General features: G+C 36.9%; 1 protein-coding gene across 7 annotated transcripts in view; it reads right to left on the minus strand.

Annotated features, from left to right (window-relative positions):
* The window catches only part of atp2b3a (ATPase plasma membrane Ca2+ transporting 3a), a 40,308-nt gene that overhangs the window by 14,769 nt on the left and 5,219 nt on the right, over positions 1-20,320 (minus strand). For 4 of the 7 annotated variants that reach the window (XM_051652926.1, XM_051652924.1, XM_051652930.1 and 1 more), the window contains exons 3-18: positions 18,056-18,253; positions 16,353-16,610; positions 15,233-15,358; positions 8,504-8,632; positions 7,603-7,641; positions 6,725-6,889; positions 5,845-6,059; positions 4,186-4,428; positions 3,762-4,003; positions 3,372-3,606; positions 2,238-2,417; positions 1,891-1,978; positions 1,497-1,603; positions 1,212-1,403; positions 886-1,099; positions 191-402 (exon numbers count right to left, since the gene is read on the minus strand). In XM_051652926.1, coding sequence (XP_051508886.1) covers positions 191-402; positions 886-1,099; positions 1,212-1,403; positions 1,497-1,603; positions 1,891-1,978; positions 2,238-2,417; positions 3,372-3,606; positions 3,762-4,003; positions 4,186-4,428; positions 5,845-6,059; positions 6,725-6,889; positions 7,603-7,641; positions 8,504-8,632; positions 15,233-15,358; positions 16,353-16,610; positions 18,056-18,253 — 2,843 coding nt within the window. Of the gene's footprint in view, positions 1-190; positions 403-885; positions 1,100-1,211; positions 1,404-1,496; positions 1,604-1,890; positions 1,979-2,237; positions 2,418-3,371; positions 3,607-3,761; positions 4,004-4,185; positions 4,429-5,844; positions 6,060-6,724; positions 6,890-7,602; positions 7,642-7,838; positions 7,905-8,503; positions 8,633-15,232; positions 15,359-16,352; positions 16,611-18,055; positions 18,254-20,320 lie in introns of all 7 variants that reach the window. The other 3 variants (XM_051652925.1, XM_051652923.1, XM_051652928.1) reach the window with 1 other exon arrangement.

Consider the following 20,320-nt stretch of genomic DNA (forward strand, 5'->3'; position numbering starts at 1 on the left):
AAGAGTTAGCAGTCATAATTTCATATGCTTTTTTTAACCATTCATATAACAGGAAATATTGAAACACATATATATTGAGATGCATATAATGACATCCCGAAGCATCTAGATTATAAAGACCATTGATGAAGTCTGGGAGGAATTCAGAAAATCCAGACTTGAATATCTAAAGATTTGTATGTGTTCGCACCTGTATTGCGAAAGTCCCCAGCACGATTGAACAGAAGATGGGGTTTGAGAAGATCCCATCAAACACGTTCCTCTCTCCATGGATTTTACGGGCGTTGATCTCATTGAAGAGCTGCATGAGGACGAAGGTGTTGAAGATGATGGTGTAATGCTCAGAGGGAGGAGAGTGAAGCGGAGCGTTACGCCCGCTGTCTATATCAAAGATCTTCTCACCTGATGAAATGGATGGAGCAGGAAAAGATGGATTGAACAAAGATGCACTCTCTTTCCTTTTTCACACAAACACCCTCCTCATTTCTCCTGGTTTCTGCTATTCTCTCCTTACTGTATACAGTTTAGTTAGAGTAAACGGCATATTTATTTTGACGCAAATGAAAATGAGGCTGTGAGGGATGGAAATGCAGTATATATTCAAGGACGTATATAAACAACCAAGCAAAATTGCTTCTAACTATCAGTGAATGTATATCAGAAACTGGGATGCATTTCAGTCAAATCTGGACTGGACCTTAGATGGATAGATTGGATTGACAAACAAACTGCCATTAATTGTTTTTCTTTGTTGAATTAAAGGTGCCGGAACACTTTTAATAATTTAACCCATGGTATATCTTCTCTGCAATTTTTTTTGTCCAGTATGCTTCTTTCCTCCCCCCGTCTAATCCTCTGATAGTACCAATGCTCAGAGGAACGTACCCACGAAGAGCAGGGTGAAGATGATGATGAGCTGGTAGACTGCATGTCCGAGGATGTTCTTCATCATGGTTCTTGATATGAGGGGGTTGTTTCGGCCGTAGGGCTTCCTCAGTAGCAGGGCTTCAGTGGGCGGCTCCGTGGCAAGGGCCAGTGAAGCGAAAGTGTCCATGATAAGATTGACCCACAACATCTGCACAGCCTTGAGGGGTGAATCCTACACACATACATAGACACAGACAAAAAAAAAAAAAGACCACATATTAAATGTTAAGTCATATTTTTGCATATACGTATGTGTTTAAGTGTATGTATGTGTATGCATTTACCTGCGTGATGCAGGCACCAGTGAAGGCTACTATGACAGCCACCACATTAACGGTGAGCTGAAACTGTAGGAACTTGGAGATGCTGTCGTACACATTTCGGCCCCACATCACGGCCTTTACTATACTGGAGAAGTTATCATCTGTCAAAATGATGTCAGATGCCTCTTTGGCCACGTCTGTGCCAGCAATTCCCTATGTAAACAGAGAAATCAATCACTGTCTACTCTGTGAACAATGGACTTTTTTTTAATTATTATTATTATACATTTTATTGGATTTTCTCACCATAGCAAAGCCCACATCAGCTTTTTTGAGGGCAGGTCCATCGTTTGTGCCATCACCTGTGACTGCAACCACCTGTCTTTGCTCCAAAATGGTACTGTCTATGATTCCTGAGAACACAACAAACACACACGACAAAATTTGAAGGAGGTGGTTTCATTACATAAAACCTTTTATAATGTTTGGCCAAAACATTTATAATGTAAAATCTGTAATAGCTAACCAAAATGCTGACAAATTGAATCATCATCAAAATAATCAATAAATTAAAAAAAGGTTAGTGAAAAAGCAATCAATCTTCTTGCCAGTTTTCCGCTTTATTTGATTATGAAAGAATTCCATTGGGACCATAATGGAGAAATACGCTATGAATGCAATATTGTGAGTACAGACTCACCTTTGACTAGGGTGTGTTTGTCTGTAGGGGAAGATCGAGCCAGAACTCTGAGTTTAGGCCAAATTTTGTCAATGCGCTCCTGCTCAATCTGCAAAAAAAGTTGGAAACGGCCAACTGAGCTTCAAAAACTTTTTATGGGCCTTGTCTGTCTACACATCTAACAATACAGGTTGTCTAGCTTGGTGACATATACTTACAGTATATATTAGGCAGTTTTCTATTCCAAGTGTGGTCCTCATTTGGTACTGTTTCTTCAGAACTAACCTCTGATCTAAATTAATACACTACATAAGGTACAGCTTGCTAAGTCCCACGTTTGTACACAGTAATAAAAACGGGAAGTGTACCTCTCCTTTCTCATTTCTGATTTGTGTGTTGAAGTCCTTCCCCTCCATACACAGAAAGTCATCACCGGGATGGATGATGCCACACTTGGCAGCAATGGCACGTGCAGTGTTGATGTTGTCACCCGTCACCATACGCACAGTGATGCCCGCTTGCTGACACTTCGTGATAGCATCTGGGACCTGATTGGAATACAATTGGTTTATGTAATTACAACTCAAAAACAAGCATCAATATCAATAAAACATCCATGATATACAGCATCTTAAAAGGGATAATTCACTCAAAAATTAAAATTATATCATAATTTACTCACCCTCATGCCATCTCAGATGTGTATGACTTTCTTCTGCAGAATACAAAATGGTGACCAGACCATTCAAGCTCTCAAAATCACACAAAGGCAGTATATAAGAAATCCATATGACTCCAGTGGTTAAATACATATCTTCAGAGGTGATATAATAGGTGTGGGTGAGAAACAGATCAATATTTAAGTTCTTTTTAGATATAAATCTCCACTTTCACCTTTTCACATTGAAAAAGGACTGAAATAGTGAACTGTTTCTGACCCAAAGTGATTGCATTGCTTCAGAAGACATATATTAAACCACTAGTGTCGTATGAATTACTTTTATGCTGCCTTTATGTGATTTTTGGAGCTTGAAAGGTCTTGTCACCATTCACTTGAATTATATAGACCTACAGAGCTGAGATATTCTTCTAAAAATCTTTGTTTTTGTTCTGCAGAAGAAAGAAAGTCATACATATCTGGGATGGCATGAGGGTGTGTAAATGATGAGAGAATTTTCCTTTTTGGGAGAACTAACCCTTTCAGACACATCTTATAATGAAGCACACACTGGAACTTGCCACATAACAATGCATTATTTATAACATTGCAAGCCTTTTGATGTCTTAAGAGTCTAAAGTTTCTCATCTGCAGACTTTGCTTCTCTTTTGGCTCAACAGCAGCAAAATCTTTCACGAAAGCTTTTTCAAATAAAGATTGAGGAGAACTAAGTGTACCAGGGTACCTGCCAACAAATATTGTCTGAGCATTATGCACTCAAAGACAGCTGAGATCTAAGAGAATACTCACACACATATCCAAGGCAATAAAACCGTCTATATACCTCAGGTCGCACAGGGTCTTCAATGCCAACCACGCAGATGCAGGTAAGGTTGGAGACAATGTCTGTCTCATTGTCCCAGTCTGGCATGGGGTCAGCTGGAAGCTCCCGATAGGCAATGCAGATCGTACGGAGGCCATCGCATGCCATCGGTTCAATCACTTTTTTCACCATATCATCCTTGTCCCGTGGCCTGAATGCTCGAGCCTCGCCATCACGGGCCAGAATGAACGAGCATCTGGAATAAAGAGAGAAATGTTCAATTTCTTTTGACAAAGACTAGACCCAGATGGTAATTAGAAGATATCTACAGTATGTGACTTTTTTCCAGAAGAACAGATATAGAGTTATCAAATATCAAAGCTGTTCTTTTCCAAAGACAACTGAACTTACTTTTTGAGCAGAATCTCAGAGGCTCCTTTGCTGTATAAGCGGAAGCTTCTGTCAGGCATCTGAATGACGGTGCTCATGGATTTTCTGACAGAATTGAAGGTGTATACTTTATAGAGCTTTTCTTCAGGAATCTGCTCTCTCACAGCCTGGTAATCCTGCTTCAGGCCCTGCACCAGACCTAGCAGAGCACACTCTGTCTTATTACCCACCTGTTTGGGCAGCCCACCCTCCTTATCTGCAGCCTGGAGAAAGAGATGAATAGAGAGGAAGCTGATGAAAGGAATACATTATTTTTAACTACAAAGCTCTGTGAGGCCTGTCAATAATTTTATGAAATAAGTAGAATACTAGTGATATTTGATTGGGACTGCACATTGTTTTGATCACTGCAACACTGCTTATTGCTTTAGTAAATGCCTCTCACCATGATATTGGAGGTGTAGGCGCAGTTAACAGCGATAGCACTGGTGATGAGCTCCAGTGTCTTGCGGTTAATCTGGTCTGGTGATGGGATGTCCCAGAAGTTCTGGTCCTCCATGAAAATCTGCACCACCGTCATCCGGTTAGTGGTGAGGGTGCCTGTCTTATCTGAGCAGATAGCCGTGGCATTGCCCATAGTCTCACATGCATCCAAATGACGCACTAGGTTATTGTCCTTCATCATTTTCTGTGGAAAGCATTAAACAGGAACAGGAAAAAAGGATTAGAGGGGTGAAAAATCTGCTTAATGTGATTTCTAAATTCAACTATGTGTATTTAGCTAAAAGCTGCTGAACTAACATTTTGTTAATATTCATTACATGTTGTATACACTACCAGTCAAAATGTTTCAGAAAAAAAAATAATTCCTCATTATTATTACAGTATTTTCCATATTTTAGAATGACAGTTAAAGGGATAGTTGACCCAAAAATGAAAATTCTCTCATCAGTTACTCACCTTCATGCCATTGCAGATGTGTATGACTTTTTTCTTCTGCTGAACACAAACAGAGATTTTTAGAAGAATATTTCAGCTCTGTAGGTCCTCACAATGTATGTGAATGGCTACCAAAATTTTTAAGCTCCAAAAGTACATAAAGACATCAAAATAGTAATCCATAAGACTCAAGTGGTTAAATCTATATCTTCAGAAGTGATATGGTAGGTGTGGGTGAGAAATAGATCAATATTTAAGTCTTTTTTTACTATCAGTCTCCACTTTCACATTCTTCTTCTTTTATTTTTGTCGATTTGCATTCTTTTTGCATATCGCCACCTACTGGGCAGGGAGGAAAATTTATGGTAAAAATGGACTTAAGTATTGATCTATTTCTCACCCACACCTATCATATCGCTTATGAAGATATATATTTAACCACTAGAGTCTTATGGATTACTTTTATGCTGCTTGTATGTGCATTTTGGAGCTTCAAAATTTCTGTACCCACTCACTTGCATTGTATGGACCTACAGAGCTGAGATATTCTTAAAAAAAAATCTCATACACATCTGGGATGGCATGAGGAGTAATTGATAAAATAATTTTTATTTTTGGGTGATTTATCCCTTTAAGTCATCAAAAGTATGAAGTAAAACAAATGGAAGTATGAAAATTATGTAACAGTTTTAACTAATTAAAACTCTTGTATTGAAACCACCCTTTGCATAGATTACAGTTCTGCACATACTGAGGATTCTCTCAACCAACTTCATAAGGTATCCACTTGAGGTGCTATCAGGTCCAATTCATCCATAAAATTAAATGAAAAATGTGATTTGGTGAAGAAATTCATATGTAGGCACAATTTATATTTGTGCACAGAACTAATTTCAAGCACTTAAGCATAAGCCTTATTTCAAATTTTTTTTTTTAAGATAATATAAATCAATTAAATCAAGTGTGTCCAAACGTTTGACTGGTTTTAAAGTGGCCACAAATTTTCACAAAGTCTGTAAGTGATAAAATGGTTCAGTGGAATAATATTAACGTACTTTTGCAAGCTATTAATTGCTGACTCAACTGTATAGGACAGCCTAGTGCTTTATTGGTAACATCTAATAAGAGCTTTACAGAAAAGACCAACGATTTATTTTTGATGTACCTTTACAGAGTAGGCCAGCGATATGGTGACAGCCAGTGGCAAACCCTCTGGCACAGCTACCACCAGAACTGTGACTCCGATAATGAAGAACTTCATAAAGTACTGTACATATATAGGTGTACACTCCGTCAGCCACACCCGCCCTTGAATGACGAACGTCTCGATCACAAAGTACAGCATCAGTATAATCACAGTGATGGCGGACATCACCAGACCTGTTGGGGACAGCAGATTTAAAACACAATCAGATTAAAAACAGATTAAATAGTCTATACACATAAGTTTATAATAACAGGACTTTACGCATTAACACTGAATTAACAACTGTAAACTATGAATCATATATATCAAATAAATAACTGCAATAGATTTATAGATTATAAATTTTCTAAAAATGTGTTACTTGGTCACATTTAGCCATTTAGCAGATGCTTTTATCCAAATTGACTTACTATACAAATAAGGAACAAGTAATTTGTCACACAATTTACACAAAACTCATACAAAATATACAAAACTCACCACAATGCTAGGGTTTGTTCTGGGTGGTTGTCTGGGCATTCTTATGTGGTTGCTAAATGTTCTGAGAGGGCTTTAAAATGTTGCTCACTGTTGCTTACTGGCCCAAGTCAAAAGAGCCCATTCCAAGTTTATATAATATTCTAGGTACCTAGATATTGCTCAGCAGACAGTTGCAAGAAACCCCTTTAGTTAAGAAAACTGTTTGTTTGTGACATTCGCTGTACAATTATAACTAAGAATGTTCTTAACTTAAGGGGATTCTAGCAACTGGGCCCAGGTCCCTCCTTCGATGTACAGTAAGTTTAAGGGACTTTTTCTTCCTTCACCTAAAAGACCTGAAAACTGTAGATTTTCCTACCTGCTTTGCCAATCTGCACTGCCAGCTTGGTGAGTTTGCCCTGAAGAACTGACTTCTCCTTCTTGGGCACACCGGCTTTCTTCTTCTCTTTTTCCTCCACTTCTCCACCTTCCGCACTCTTTAGAGGCTGCATCTCCATGGCAACAGCCTCATCCTGTTTCTTGGCTATGGTGCGTAGAGACAAAGTGATCAGGCAAGCAGAAGTATGGGTAATTGTTGTGAATGTTCAGAATAGTATACTACTCTTACTCTTTTAGCAGTATGCATGGAATACCCAGATGGCCTACTAAATGTGCCAAAATATGCACTATACCAGAGCTTACTACGCAAGGGCGCTTGACTTGACCTTCCATTTCTAATGCAAAAAATTAACTGGAATGCAATGTCAACTATATTTTCAATATCTTTTTCCATCATTTAATTTAGTTAAATGACTCATTATTTAGATTCATTAGACAAAATTTTCACTATCAAAGATTAAGACATTTGAACATGAAACTAAATGAAGGAATGCAAAATAATTTCTATTTCCGAGATAACTGGTAAGACACATGGAGCATAATGAGGTCATGTGTCAACAAATGTAACATACTACCATTTAAAATGCTTATAATTACATACTAATTTACATACAACATTTAAAAAAACTGTGTGCAGTACATATTGCATTGTATGCAGTATGCTAGTATTCCATTCCGAACATAGCCTCTGTTACAGTAATAATTCCATCTCACTGTCTACCCATCTTTTATAGAAGTAAAAGTTAAGTAAACTAAATACATTTTCATAAATTATTATAGCTTTTTTATTATTATCATTTATAAATTGCAATTATAACTCAATTCTAATCAAGTCATTGCACTAATCTTGAAAGTCACCTTTATTTTGATTGTTCTCCAGAGTCCCATCTTGTTTACCTGTGAAAGTTAATAAAGTCTTTCAATGACATCAAATATCATCTATTGCTTATAGAGATCAATGTAGCTGACATGAATGAACAAATTATATGAGAAATAAAACATAAAACATGGAGGGAAATATTAGACAGATATGGAGATTTAAAACCATGATTCGTCTGTTTATGAGCTTTCTCTCTATTGTGAATATCACCTACCATTTCTGATGGTGTGTTCTTTGGCTTCAACACTGGGCAACTGCGTGGATGAATTACTATTGACCTCTAATAGAATTGTTGGAAAACAGAGGACAGGACAAGAATGAAGATGGTACGTGAAAACGAAGACATAAAATAAAATCAAAATGTTGAACAAAAACAATGAAAAAATCAAATCAAATCAAATGAGTGAGCAATATTTCTGAATATTTCACTACATCGAAATGTAAGAGTGCAACAGCAGGGTTCCACAAGTAAATATCCCATTCATTTTCTCCATAGAGAAAGTGATTTGCATTGATAACATTTCAAGATAAACAAACCATGAGCTTAGAGGTTGTTAAGTGGTGTATACTATATAATGCAAAGTATGCTACTTTGTATACTCTTTTTTTTTTTCATATGGTTTCATATAATTGTGCTTCAAATCAAAGGTTGTAATGAGCTGGTTGGTTTAGTTCATGGCTTAGAACTCTTGTTTTAAAGACTTTTTAAAATTCCCATGGAGAAAATGAATGGGAAAAACACTTCCTGAAAAAAGGCTGCTGAAAAAGTGGGCAGTCACTATTGCACTCAGACCCCAAACATTTTATAATTTAAATGTTCATTCCTGCTAATTTTTCAATCCTTTGTATAATGTGCTAAAATAACTGGAAGACACCAACCTTTCTTGCAGTCTTTCTTCTCTTCCTCCATCTCTCCGGCCCCCAGGAGGGTGAAGATGATTCCAGTTTGAGAGTTGACACCGACTGCGGTCACCACCATTTTCCCCGACCCCTCCATTACATGAGTGCCTGCCAATCAGTGGACAGACAGAAAACTTTCAACTTTACAGTTTTACTTTTACTCTTCACCTTCCACAATGCCTCAAAGTCCGCAGCTCTTCCTATTAAGACCATGTCCACACTTATACATATTCATTTGAAAATGAATTGATTTTGCAACGTTTACACATCTCATCCTCATTAGAACAGCATTATATTCCACCGAAAACTAAGCGTTTCAAAAACATTACCCCCATTTTTTAGCATTACCTCTCCATTACCGCATTCTTTAGAAAAAAATGATATTAGGAAACTGAAAACTGAGATATCAAACGAAAATGTCTTAGTGTGTATGTACCCCAAGTCAACATAAAATCAGAATTGACTCAAAAATGTGTCTCATTACAAATGTATAATGCATTGCAAATGCTGGTTGGCTTAAACCTTAAACTTAACACCATTTACTACAAGTTCCAAATGCTGTGAACAAATATTCACAGGGCAATGGCGGATTGGTATAAATAGTTTTAATATGAGATAAATTTATGATCAGTATATTTGTAGATAAATATACAGTATACAGATTAATAAGATAATATATTTGAGAAGATCATAAAATCTCCCTTTCAAAAAAGCACTGTATCAGTACTATGGTCCAGCGATGGCATCAGATGGTAATACCATGGCACTGTATGATTACTACATTCATATATCATGGTACTTTCACATTACGTCAAGGTACTTCAAAAAAGTTGCATTGTATTACCATGGTCCAAGTAAAAAAACATGGTATTACCATGGTATCATGTCAGTAAAAAACATGGTAATACCATGATACTTGCCAGTGTTTTAATTAGGGATACACCGATGTATCTGCTGCTGATATATATCATCAGCATATCGGCAATAAGCGGATATGAAAAAACAATGGTTTATTTATAATTAATTAGTAACACACTTTGTAAAGACTCTGTGAATTCAAATAAACAATCCAGAAATAATAATAGCCACAATATGTAGAAGGGCTGGCACTCCTAAGAACATGTTTTTACGTTAATGTGGAAAAAAAGCCATCCAAAAAGCTTTGAAACCAGCAGACTTTGACTTCTGAGATATTGTTATGATATCATTAATCCTGCATGATTGATTGAATTAAGATTGAAATCGCAGTATGGCTTTGTGCGATTATTAAACCTTAAAAGGCTGCGTTTTAAACTGCATAAACAAATGCAAAAATGTTTTAGAAGTACAAAATATGTTTTGTTTTTTTTCATATCAATCATCATGTTATCATTTTAGTCATTTTTTGTATCTTTTTTATCATTTGTATCTTGTATCACTAGGGCTCTCTCACTGTGGTATCACAGAATTTGGCTGTCATGTGTTTAACAGATACAGTGTTCAATGGATTTTATTTATTGTTAGAACAGTGAAAAAGCTTTTGTACCACTTGTAAATGTAGTAAAACAGTGATCTGATGACAAATTAAGATACGATGCAAAATATTGGTGTCTGTATCGTTATCGGCATACAGTTTTTCTGTCAAAATCGGTATCGCCCAAAATGTTTTATATCGGTGCATCCCTAGTTTTAATGTTTTACGCTCATGATTCACGTCCATCAGTATCACAACATATGCAGAATAGCCAGAGTATGTTTAATTAAAAACAATAAATTACATAATTTAATTCTCTTAAATCATTATTTTGATAAATTATTTTTAAATTCAAAAGTGTCATAAAATACTTCATACTTAAAGAAAAATAAATCAGTTTTGTAGCACAGCTACTCCATTTGTAGGAATTATTAGGAATTACCTTGGTATATTAGGGTTAATGCTTGAGTGTATATAGGCCTACTGTTATTGCATCACTCCTCAGCCAATTGTGTCACTCACGAATAGGGTCATGTAATACAGTGTATGAACAAGCGTGTATGGTTGTTTGTTGTGTAACCCCTGTGCTGGTCTGAACCAAGGATCAAAACTGAAGTCTCTCTTTCACTGGCCTTTAAACACTGGTATCTAATCCAATTAAACAGAGCCAGATTGCTTCTTTGTTCTGCAAATCACTGTATGTCCTCCTTCACAACAGAAGCTTCCAAATCTATATATCGAGAGGAGGCACTGCTCCCATAATGACTGGGGAAAGAATATGTACCCCTTGATAATTAATTGTAGAAGATGGATATCGACAAACAAAACTTGTCAATAAAACAAGATGGATGGAGAGGTTTTCCAAATATCTGCACATCACACTGGGCAAGATGTGGAATAACATGCTTTTTAAATAAAATGCTGAACATTATTGTTTTATCTAATTAATCAATTATTTGAAGAAATAATCAATAGATCAATGGATTATCAAAACAGTTGTAAGTTGCAGTACTAATCTTAATGCAAACACCTTATTTATATGGGAGATTCGCCACAATTTCCGACATTTTAAATTGGGCATTCAAAAGAGTTAAAACATAAAGTGATAATGATATTCTAAGTTCTTTCTTTGCTACAAATTAGCATTCATTATTCTCCGTTAAATGTCAATTAAAAAAATGTAAAGACTATCATAATCATGTTACGCATGCATGTCTAAAAGCATGCAATATTTCCATAGATTTTTAATTCACACTTGACTATGTTGAGGTTGTGGGTTAACGATATGTGTGTGGCCAAGCAGAGAAACAGATGCTGTTTTGGAGAGCTGTGATCATTACACAGAAGTGGCAGCGCAGGTCAACTAGGCCTTACACAAATCTGACCGCTTCTCCAGGAAGCAAAGAGGAGGCAGAAATCTGATTAACCTGTTCAGCAGCCCTAAGGGACACTCTCTCAATAAAGCAGTCAATGAGATTTAGCCCAAGCGCTGCACACGGTGAGTGTTAAAGTACTGGCAGAATACTTTGAGACGTTCCCATCCCAGAAAACAATAAATCACATGCATTCAGACCAATCGAAACAATGCCAGCCTTAAAAGAGACATTGCTGATTGATTTCTGAACACAATGAATTATCATTTTTTAACCCAACCAGTCATGACAGCACCAAGAGAAAAGCAACACTACATTTTGTCAATCACTTGATTTCTATTTCTGTGCACTGTGAAATCTCAGTAGTCCAAAATCCTGCTACTCATAACTCTACTCATACGTTAAATGTCAAATATCTCTGGTTGGCTGTGTTACATGATTTCTGTGCATCATGCAGCAGTTTTGATTTTGGTGTGGATAGAAAATTTGCTTGTCGCTGGAATCTTGTCGCTTAGCATCTGGTTAGGACACAGTGTTACCAGTGGCAATTTCTCAGGGCCAGCAAAGCCTTCTCTGCTGGCCTAAAATGCAAAATAAATAAATGTTTTCATCCTTTCATTCTCAATCACCTTTTTGCCTATGTATTTTTACATCGCTTTACACTCTTAATTAATCTTCAAACAAATAGAGAAAAACGAATTATCCAGTCAGAATTTATTCCTTGATGCTTACAAGCAAAGTGTGACAACTGTTTCACAAATCGCACGCCCGAAGCCATGCCAAAGCAGCGCATGAGTCTGAGCTCCACCCCCTCAGGCCTTCAGAATTTCCACATAATCCCTCAACAGTGCAAATGAATGAGCAACTAAAGTCAGATTGTCAGAATCATCAGCCAATCAGATTGATTTATTTGTTCTTGGTGGGTGTGATCTTTGTCCCAGTCGAGGCATTCTAGCTGGCCTTGAGTGACGCAATCACGCTTTAAGTTATGTAGCAATTCAAGAGCGAAAAGCGTGAGATCTTGCTGACGAGTCGGCTGTCATCACCATTGAGAAAGAGATCCTTATGGATTTAAAAACACGAGATGTTTTGCATGACTGTGTGATTGCTTAATCCATTAAACAGGAAAAGAGGGCTGATTTTCACTTCAAGTAAATTGGTAAGTGCTTTTTGCATTGTTATAGCAACATCAGGGGCCTCATGTATAAAACTCTGCTTAGATTTCTTCCTAAAAGTGTGCGTAAGCACAAAAGTCAGATTTTGCCAGAAACTGCGCGTAGATCCCTTAATTTTTATTTTTATTTTTTTAATTTGCGTAGCTTCTTTAATAAATCCCAGCTAGCGGAAGATTGTGCGTACATGCACGTGATTCATTCCCCACCCCATCTCCTCCCCAAAATAACTATATATGGAGGGTACAGCGCCTGTTTTTACTATGCATATCCTAATCTGCATACAATTACCATCTGCATTTCACCATCCAGACATGTGATTACTTCATTTAACAGTACGAGAAACTGCATTATAAGAGATAAGACTGTAAATGTCACATGTGCCCAAAGGTTAGATGCTGCACCATGAAGAAACATTTATTAAGATATGAACTTTTCAAAGAATATATCTTGAATATCCCTTGGCAAAATGTTTTTATCTTTGCAGACATAAATCTAACCTAAGCAATTTTGCTTCTCAGAAAACCTTTTAAATCGTTTAAGAGTATTGAGAAGTTAAATATTTAGTACTGGAAACAAAACGAAAATGATTAAAATTCTTTGTGTAGCATTGTCTGATATCATCGGATTACTAAGATTTTATATTTGACTGGTATTTTTTATTAAAAAAACAGCTGAACAGCAAATGTACTTTTCATAAAGTTTTTCTTAGACTAGAATGGGGGTTTCATTGCAATGAGGGTCGGGATGAAGTGGAGCAGGCAGCACATTTGATGTGCATTTCTGTACCTGTTTGCAGCTGTACAATACTGTTTCTAATGAGACATGTCTCTCCAATGGACCATTCGACTACTGAATGTGTCCAGCAGTGCCTGTCTTATAGCTACTGCCCATTTTACCAAGCCATTTCATGTCAGTCAGACAGATAATCTTTATTCAAATGCTATACTTATCTCAGTGCGTGATAGCAATAGATTGCAATAGAACAGAAAATATCTCAGACTAAGAAATCTTTGCTGTCATTTTTAGTTACTGTATGTTCCTTCTCAATAAGGACAAGGAAAAGTTCTCCAAACATAGTGCATCCCAAACCAATATTTCCCTTTTACAACTTATATTTGAATGCCTTTTCAATTAGTTACATAAAAATAATTTAGCCTACTATTGGCTTGCTAATGATTACTTCTGTTTTAAGTGCTTAACTACATTCTTTTTTATTCTAAATGTGAATTAAATGAAAATCAGAGTTTATAATCAATCTGTTCAGTTCATTATTTGTCCAGCTGGAGTCGTCAGTTCACATACACCAGTAAAAGAGTGCGTACGCACAGTCAAGATTGTCCGTATGGTGCGCACATATTTATGGCAAGTTTATTTTTTATAAATCCTGATATGTGCGTGGAAAATTGCATACGCACATTTCAATGCCAATTTTGTGCGTACGCAACGTTTATACATCAGGCCCCAGGAGTTTTCTAAGTGTAAATTAGGCTTGCTTGAGAATTCAGTGTCGGATCATGTTTTGAAAAGAAGTGCTGTGTTCCATTCAACTCGGAAAATTGGATTTTACAATTCCTACTAGGAAAAGTGCAATGGAATGCATATTAAAAGTCAGAATTACAACTTGTAGGCTCCTGCAGATATTCTCAACTCCGATTTCGCCGAGATGCAGGGGCATAATGTCACACAAACATGTCAGCACTCAAGGAGATATACAAAGTAAGTGATAAGCATTCACTTTAAGTAATATCGATAAATGAGTTAGTTTCCACATTACATGATATTAAAGCTTGTTTAACAAACGCCTGCAGAAACAGGTATAAAACATTATAATCTCTTTTGATAATCGTACACCTGAAGCACAAATGCTAGCACTGCAGCACTGTTTATGAGTTGGGCTGCTAAGAGACATCTCTAATGTTAGCCAAACCCCTGCTAAACTAACGGGAGCTTTGCAGTTCCGAATAACGGGGAATGGAATGCATTTATGTTCGGAGATATCAAGTAGGAATATCCTCATCCAACTTGAATGGAACGCAGCATAACCGTGTACCCTGGCGAAACTAAATTTACTGCAAGCAACATTTAAATCGCAAATATTATTAGATAGATTTTTCCAGGTATTATAAACCTCCTTGGTAGATTCATATGAAAAATTTTGATTTTTGAATGTCTGTTCGGGAGACGTTCATTTCACAAAACAGTCATGCTGCAGTTAAAATTAGGCTTGATTGAGCATTAAGTGTTTCAAGTTCTCGCTTTCATGCATGGACGAGTTTTTAAAATGTCAATTGATATTACTAGTTAGCTGCGACATAATGTATGATGCCCAAAGGCATAAGGTGTCTTATTTATTGTGAAAATGGCATGAATCACACTGAAGGCCTAGACTTTAAACGCACAGCCCGCCACTTAGTGTTACAGTATACAGCTACAGTACACAAATGATGTTGCCATAAAATGGGGCCATCTTCAGTTAAAGGGACAGTACCTTACCTTGCAGGTTTAAACCTCCAGCTTTTTAGTTAACAAAAAATCTTTGACCACTAGGTTGCATCAATAGTTAGCGTGGACTTCAAATCTGTTTTATGATTCAGATTGTTCAAAACTGTATATTTAATAACACACACACATAGGGCCAACCCACTCCACACAAGCCCACGCAAGTACATGCACACATATGTTCACTTATATAACCTTTACTCCCTACCTGACAGCAGCATGGGATCCTTGTCGACGGATTTGCGTACGTGATCAGACTCTCCGGTGAGGGAGCTCTCATCGATCTTCAGGTCGTTCCCTTGGATGAGAACACCATCCGCAGGCAGGAGGTCGCCTAGGAAACCCCAGAGTGATGGCAAAAGATCAATTACATCATGCCAGCCTTTGAGTGCTACATCCTCTAATCAGCTAAATTAAGTAAAACTCTATTAATTCTAATAAATTAAGATTTAAGTTTATATAGTTAAAGTTTATAGTCTATAATTAAATAAAATAAAATGATATGTATATATTAATAAGTGTAAATAAGTGTTTAAATAACGTACATGTGTATAAATTATTTAAGTGTCTTGCTCAGACATGATTCTGATTCATGGACTACCCTTTGCAGGGCAGAAGTATCTTTTTGGTTACTGGCATAGATCTTAAACCACTATGCTACACTACCCAAATTTCTAAACATTTATAAATATATTAATTTGTTTGTTTATTTATTCAGAAACCTTTATAAATAACCATAATAAACTTAAAATGTTTTATATATTTAAAGGAATATTCCAAATTCAATACAAGTTAAGCTCATTTGACAGCATTTGTGGCATAACGTTGATTACCACAAAAAATAATTTCTACTCATCCCTCCTTTTACTCAACCTCAAAGTAAAAATCAAGGTTACAGTAAAGCACTTACAATGGAAGTGAATGGGGCCAACAGGAATTCTTCTGTTATTTGAGCTGTAAAGTTGTTTAAATCATCATTTTTACAGTCGTTTTAGGCTCTGTTGACATTACATTGGCTATAGCTTCACACAGAAAAGGTTAGTAAGCAATCACACTATGACTTTTTTTTTTGTTTTTTTGTGGTAATCAACATTATGCTACAAATGCTGTCGATTCAGCTTAACTTGTATTGGACCCAGAATATTCCTTTAAAGCTAAAGTGTCTAACTTCTGCACCACATCACCAATCAAAATTGCAAAAAAAAAAAATTATTATGAACACTGTATGGGAATATTGCTCTGTTTGGCAGTAGGGAAGGTCAAGCAACAGCTATGTTTTGAAAAATAATAATTACACACTTCAGCTTTAAGGTATGCTTTCAACTGACCATATTTGACCTGGGCAACATCTCCCACCACCATCTCAGCCACAGGGATTTGGATAACTGTGCCGTTCCGCACCACAGCAAAGCGCTGCTCCTGCTCGATACGGCTCTGCAGGCCACGAAACTGCTTTTCTTTACTCCAGTCATTAAATGCTGTCACCAGCACCACGCAGAACACTGAAAGCAGGATAGCTGCACCCTCGATCCAGCCCGCCTCCGCCTCTCCCTCGTCCTCTGCACCTGTACTCACATTACCACATGCTGCAGAGAGAGAGAGAGAGAGAGAGAGAGAGAGAGAGAGAGAGAGAGAGAGAGAGAGAGAGAGAGAGAGAGAGAGAGAGAGAGAGAGAGAGAGAGAGGTAAAACGTGTAGGAGGACACTGAGTTAGAGTATCTACTTAAACATCTCTTGTGATCCTTTATATTCTTTTATCTATCTATCCATCTCACTGTTCATTCCTTGTATTCTTTTTCTTAGCTATCCAATTAACTATATTGGTACCTATACCATGGTATTGTGGAATTATTTTCTATAATCGCCTGAATATGAAGAACAGCGGTCTTAAAAAGCAATTGGACACATATGCAATATATTCATGAGTATGAATTGCCTTAGATAGCAAAATATCAAACAAAGTGGCATTTATCTATTAAAAAAAAAAAAAAAAAACACACACACACACAAGCACACTTTTCCAACCATAACATTTCGCAAAAAACATGTTTGTTAGGTTTTAAATTATAAAACAACAGATACTGTTCAAAATTAAAATAAAATATTTGGATATTTCTGGTTGTCAAACTTTTGGAACATGTCCATAGTTAATGTGATGAACTACACCTATCATTACTCTGCTGGGACACCTGTGTGAACTTGAGGGGAACAGACTTCATACATCTACTAAAAATTCCCTTGACACAAGTCGGTTACATTAAAGGAATATTCCGGGTTTAATACAAGTTAAGCTCAATCGACAGCATTTGTGACATTATGTTGACTACTACTACTACAAAAAAAACAAAAACAAAAATCGAAGTTACAGTGAGACACTTACAATGGAAGTGGAATGGGGCCAATTTTTGGATGGTTTAAAGGCAGAAATGTGAAGCTTATCATTTTATAAAAGCACTTACATTAATTCTTCTGTTCATACTCATGTATTACTTGAGCTGAAGTTGTTTAAATTGTCATTGTTATAGTTATTTTAGGGTTTTAGGATTTGTTGACATTACATCAACATGGCAACGAAGTTGTAAAATTGGTTATAACTTTACACAGAAAAGGTTAGTAAGCAATTTTATCACACTAAAATCATGTTAACACATATTGATTATGTCTTGTGGCTATACTTTTGAAACATTTACAGATTGGCCCCATTCACTTCTATTGTAAGTGCCTCACTGGAACCCATATTTTCGGGGGTTTTTAATGAAAAGGAGGGGTGAGTCAAAATAACCTTTTGTGGTAGTAAACATTATGCCACAAATGCTGTCGATTGAGCTTAACTTGTATTGAACCCTGAATAATCCATTAACTGCAAATATGGTTTAGAAAAGTGAAGTTAGTTCTGAAAAAAAGTCTAGCAGCATTTGTTTGCAGATGCCACTTGGGATCATCCTTTGTATCTAATGCAATGACATTTATATTTTTAAAGTGTGACATACATTTTAAGATACATTTTTAATGGAATTCAGAGACCAAGTCACCTTCACTGTCCCCTCCTGGTGGCTGGTAAAAGGACAGTCCAAGGGAAATAATGGCTGCTATTTCCAGGATTATGAGAGTAACATCCTGTAGAGCCTCCCACACGAGTTGAAGGAAGGTCTTGGGCTTCTTGGGAGGAATGAAGTTCTGTCCAAACACCAGCCGACGTTTCTCCAGGTCTGCAGGGTTGTCCGACAGTCCTTTGGGAGGGACAAAAGGTAGAGGTCTGCACAGGCCTTAAAATTTCTTCTCCAAGCTAGTTTTGTTGCAATAGGCTGTACTTCACGTCAGCATCGTAGACAACATTCGCATCAGTATAAAAATAGTAAACATAAACAGTTTTAACAAGGCACAGCTGATCTGAAGCACACTAGATCTGAAGGGAAAAAAACATGGGCTTAACGTTTATGAAGCGCTCAAACTTTGTTTAGTAAAGAACAACCTGGAACAATGTGTAACATTGTAACAGTCATATGAAGTCCTCTTTGCAGTCTGAACTTTTTCAGAATGTCGAATCTTTGTAACACCTGCGCTAAAAACAAGCTAGACAAAGTGCAACGAATGATACAGAACGCAGGTGTCTTGAGATACAAATTCTTTTTAACAGTAGGTGCATCCCAAACCATAGACTTCTGCACTATTCTACACCATTTTGTAGTGAAAGTAGTGAGAGTAGTATGTTTACACTGAAAATTCAACAAAAAGAAGTGTTTTACGAGTACCCGGGTGATGCACTTCTTCTACCATCAAAACGGAGTGTGGAATGTTGAACACTTCATGCACACTCAGCAATCGTGGCTTGCCGTACATAGCGGAACTTCAGTGAAGACAGCACCTAACAAATGTGAGTTGAATGTTTTACCATCACCCACGCTGTGTGAATATGTTTATTATTTTAGATATAAGTGTTAAACTGAGTGGCAACACATCATGTGCATTTGAAATTTTACTTCAATCAGCTGTTAAACGGCGAATTCTTCCATGTACTAAAAAAATGTTAAGTGTCCCATTTGGGACGATCCTACATGCTGAAAATGTATACACTACATGGCTGAGTGCATAGTGTATTCTGTAAGTGCGTAGTGTAGAGTGCCTCATTTGGGACACAGCTAGTGTCTAAAAAAGCGGCAGTCCTGCGCGAGGCACTGAAGAAACAGCGAAGCACAGTGCAGCGGACAAAGACATCTGTCCAGCACGTGTTTACATAGAAAAACAGTTGAAAAACAGCGCAGACTCCAGCAAAAAACGTGTTCGCCTGAAGAGCCCCTATCTCGACCATTCACGCGTCTGTTAGTGCATGCGTGCAAAACAAGTTGGGTAGGCCTATTTATTTTTTTCATTAATTACAAACCCGAACTCGAAAGTCATACGTGAAAAACTGACCTGAACCAGGCGGTTTGTAGAGGCCGGGTCGGGTTGCAGACCTCTAACAAAAGGTTGTCAAAGTCATTGTTGTTGACCAAATACCACTTATGGAAATTCAGTGAGAGCTTCAGGCATACTGCCCTACAAAGACAAAATGCAGTAACTGCACAAACAATGAAACTGAAAAAAATCTAGTTTTGATCTAGACAAATTTGGATTATAAAATAGTTTCACTCTGTCGGTCAGGACTGATCATAGTGTAATAGACCCAATTTAAATTAAAATTTTGACAAAATGTATAGTTTCCGCAGTTTGGCTTTGTAGGGCAGCATAGTCAGCCATAAAATACATCTACTGGTACATATCGGCCAAGGGCTATGAATAGCATAATTACATACTACTCTTACTATTTCTGCAATATTTAGAAGGTGCATTTGCCAAAATGGGCAGTATAACAGAAAACTATATTAAATATTGTATCCCACACTGCAATGCGCTTGACTTGACTTTTCATATCCAGTGTATCCAGTGTGATGAATAAACCGGAAGTATCACAGCCGAAACTTTTAACATCTCTTTCTTGACTCATTATTTGATTAGATTGCCAAAAGTGAGACATTTTAATTAAAATCGAATTAAAAATGCAAAATATCCATTTTCATTTCCAAAATTATAACTAGACGCCATCGCACATAAAACATAAAGGAGGTCATGTGACATAATCTATGCTATAACAGTAATATATAAGCTGAAGCGTTTATCATGGAATAATGCCTACTGTTTTACATACTATTTTTTTTTAAATAGTAGGCAGTATATAGTATACATTGTGCAGTAGTAAGCTAGTATTCCATTCTGAATATTCCTAGTTTGATGCATGAATGGGTCTTTCTTGATTGAAA

The sequence above is a fragment of the Myxocyprinus asiaticus genome, chromosome 24, assembly GCF_019703515.2.
Source record: "Myxocyprinus asiaticus isolate MX2 ecotype Aquarium Trade chromosome 24, UBuf_Myxa_2, whole genome shotgun sequence".
Classification (NCBI taxonomy): Eukaryota; Metazoa; Chordata; class Actinopteri; order Cypriniformes; family Catostomidae; genus Myxocyprinus; species Myxocyprinus asiaticus.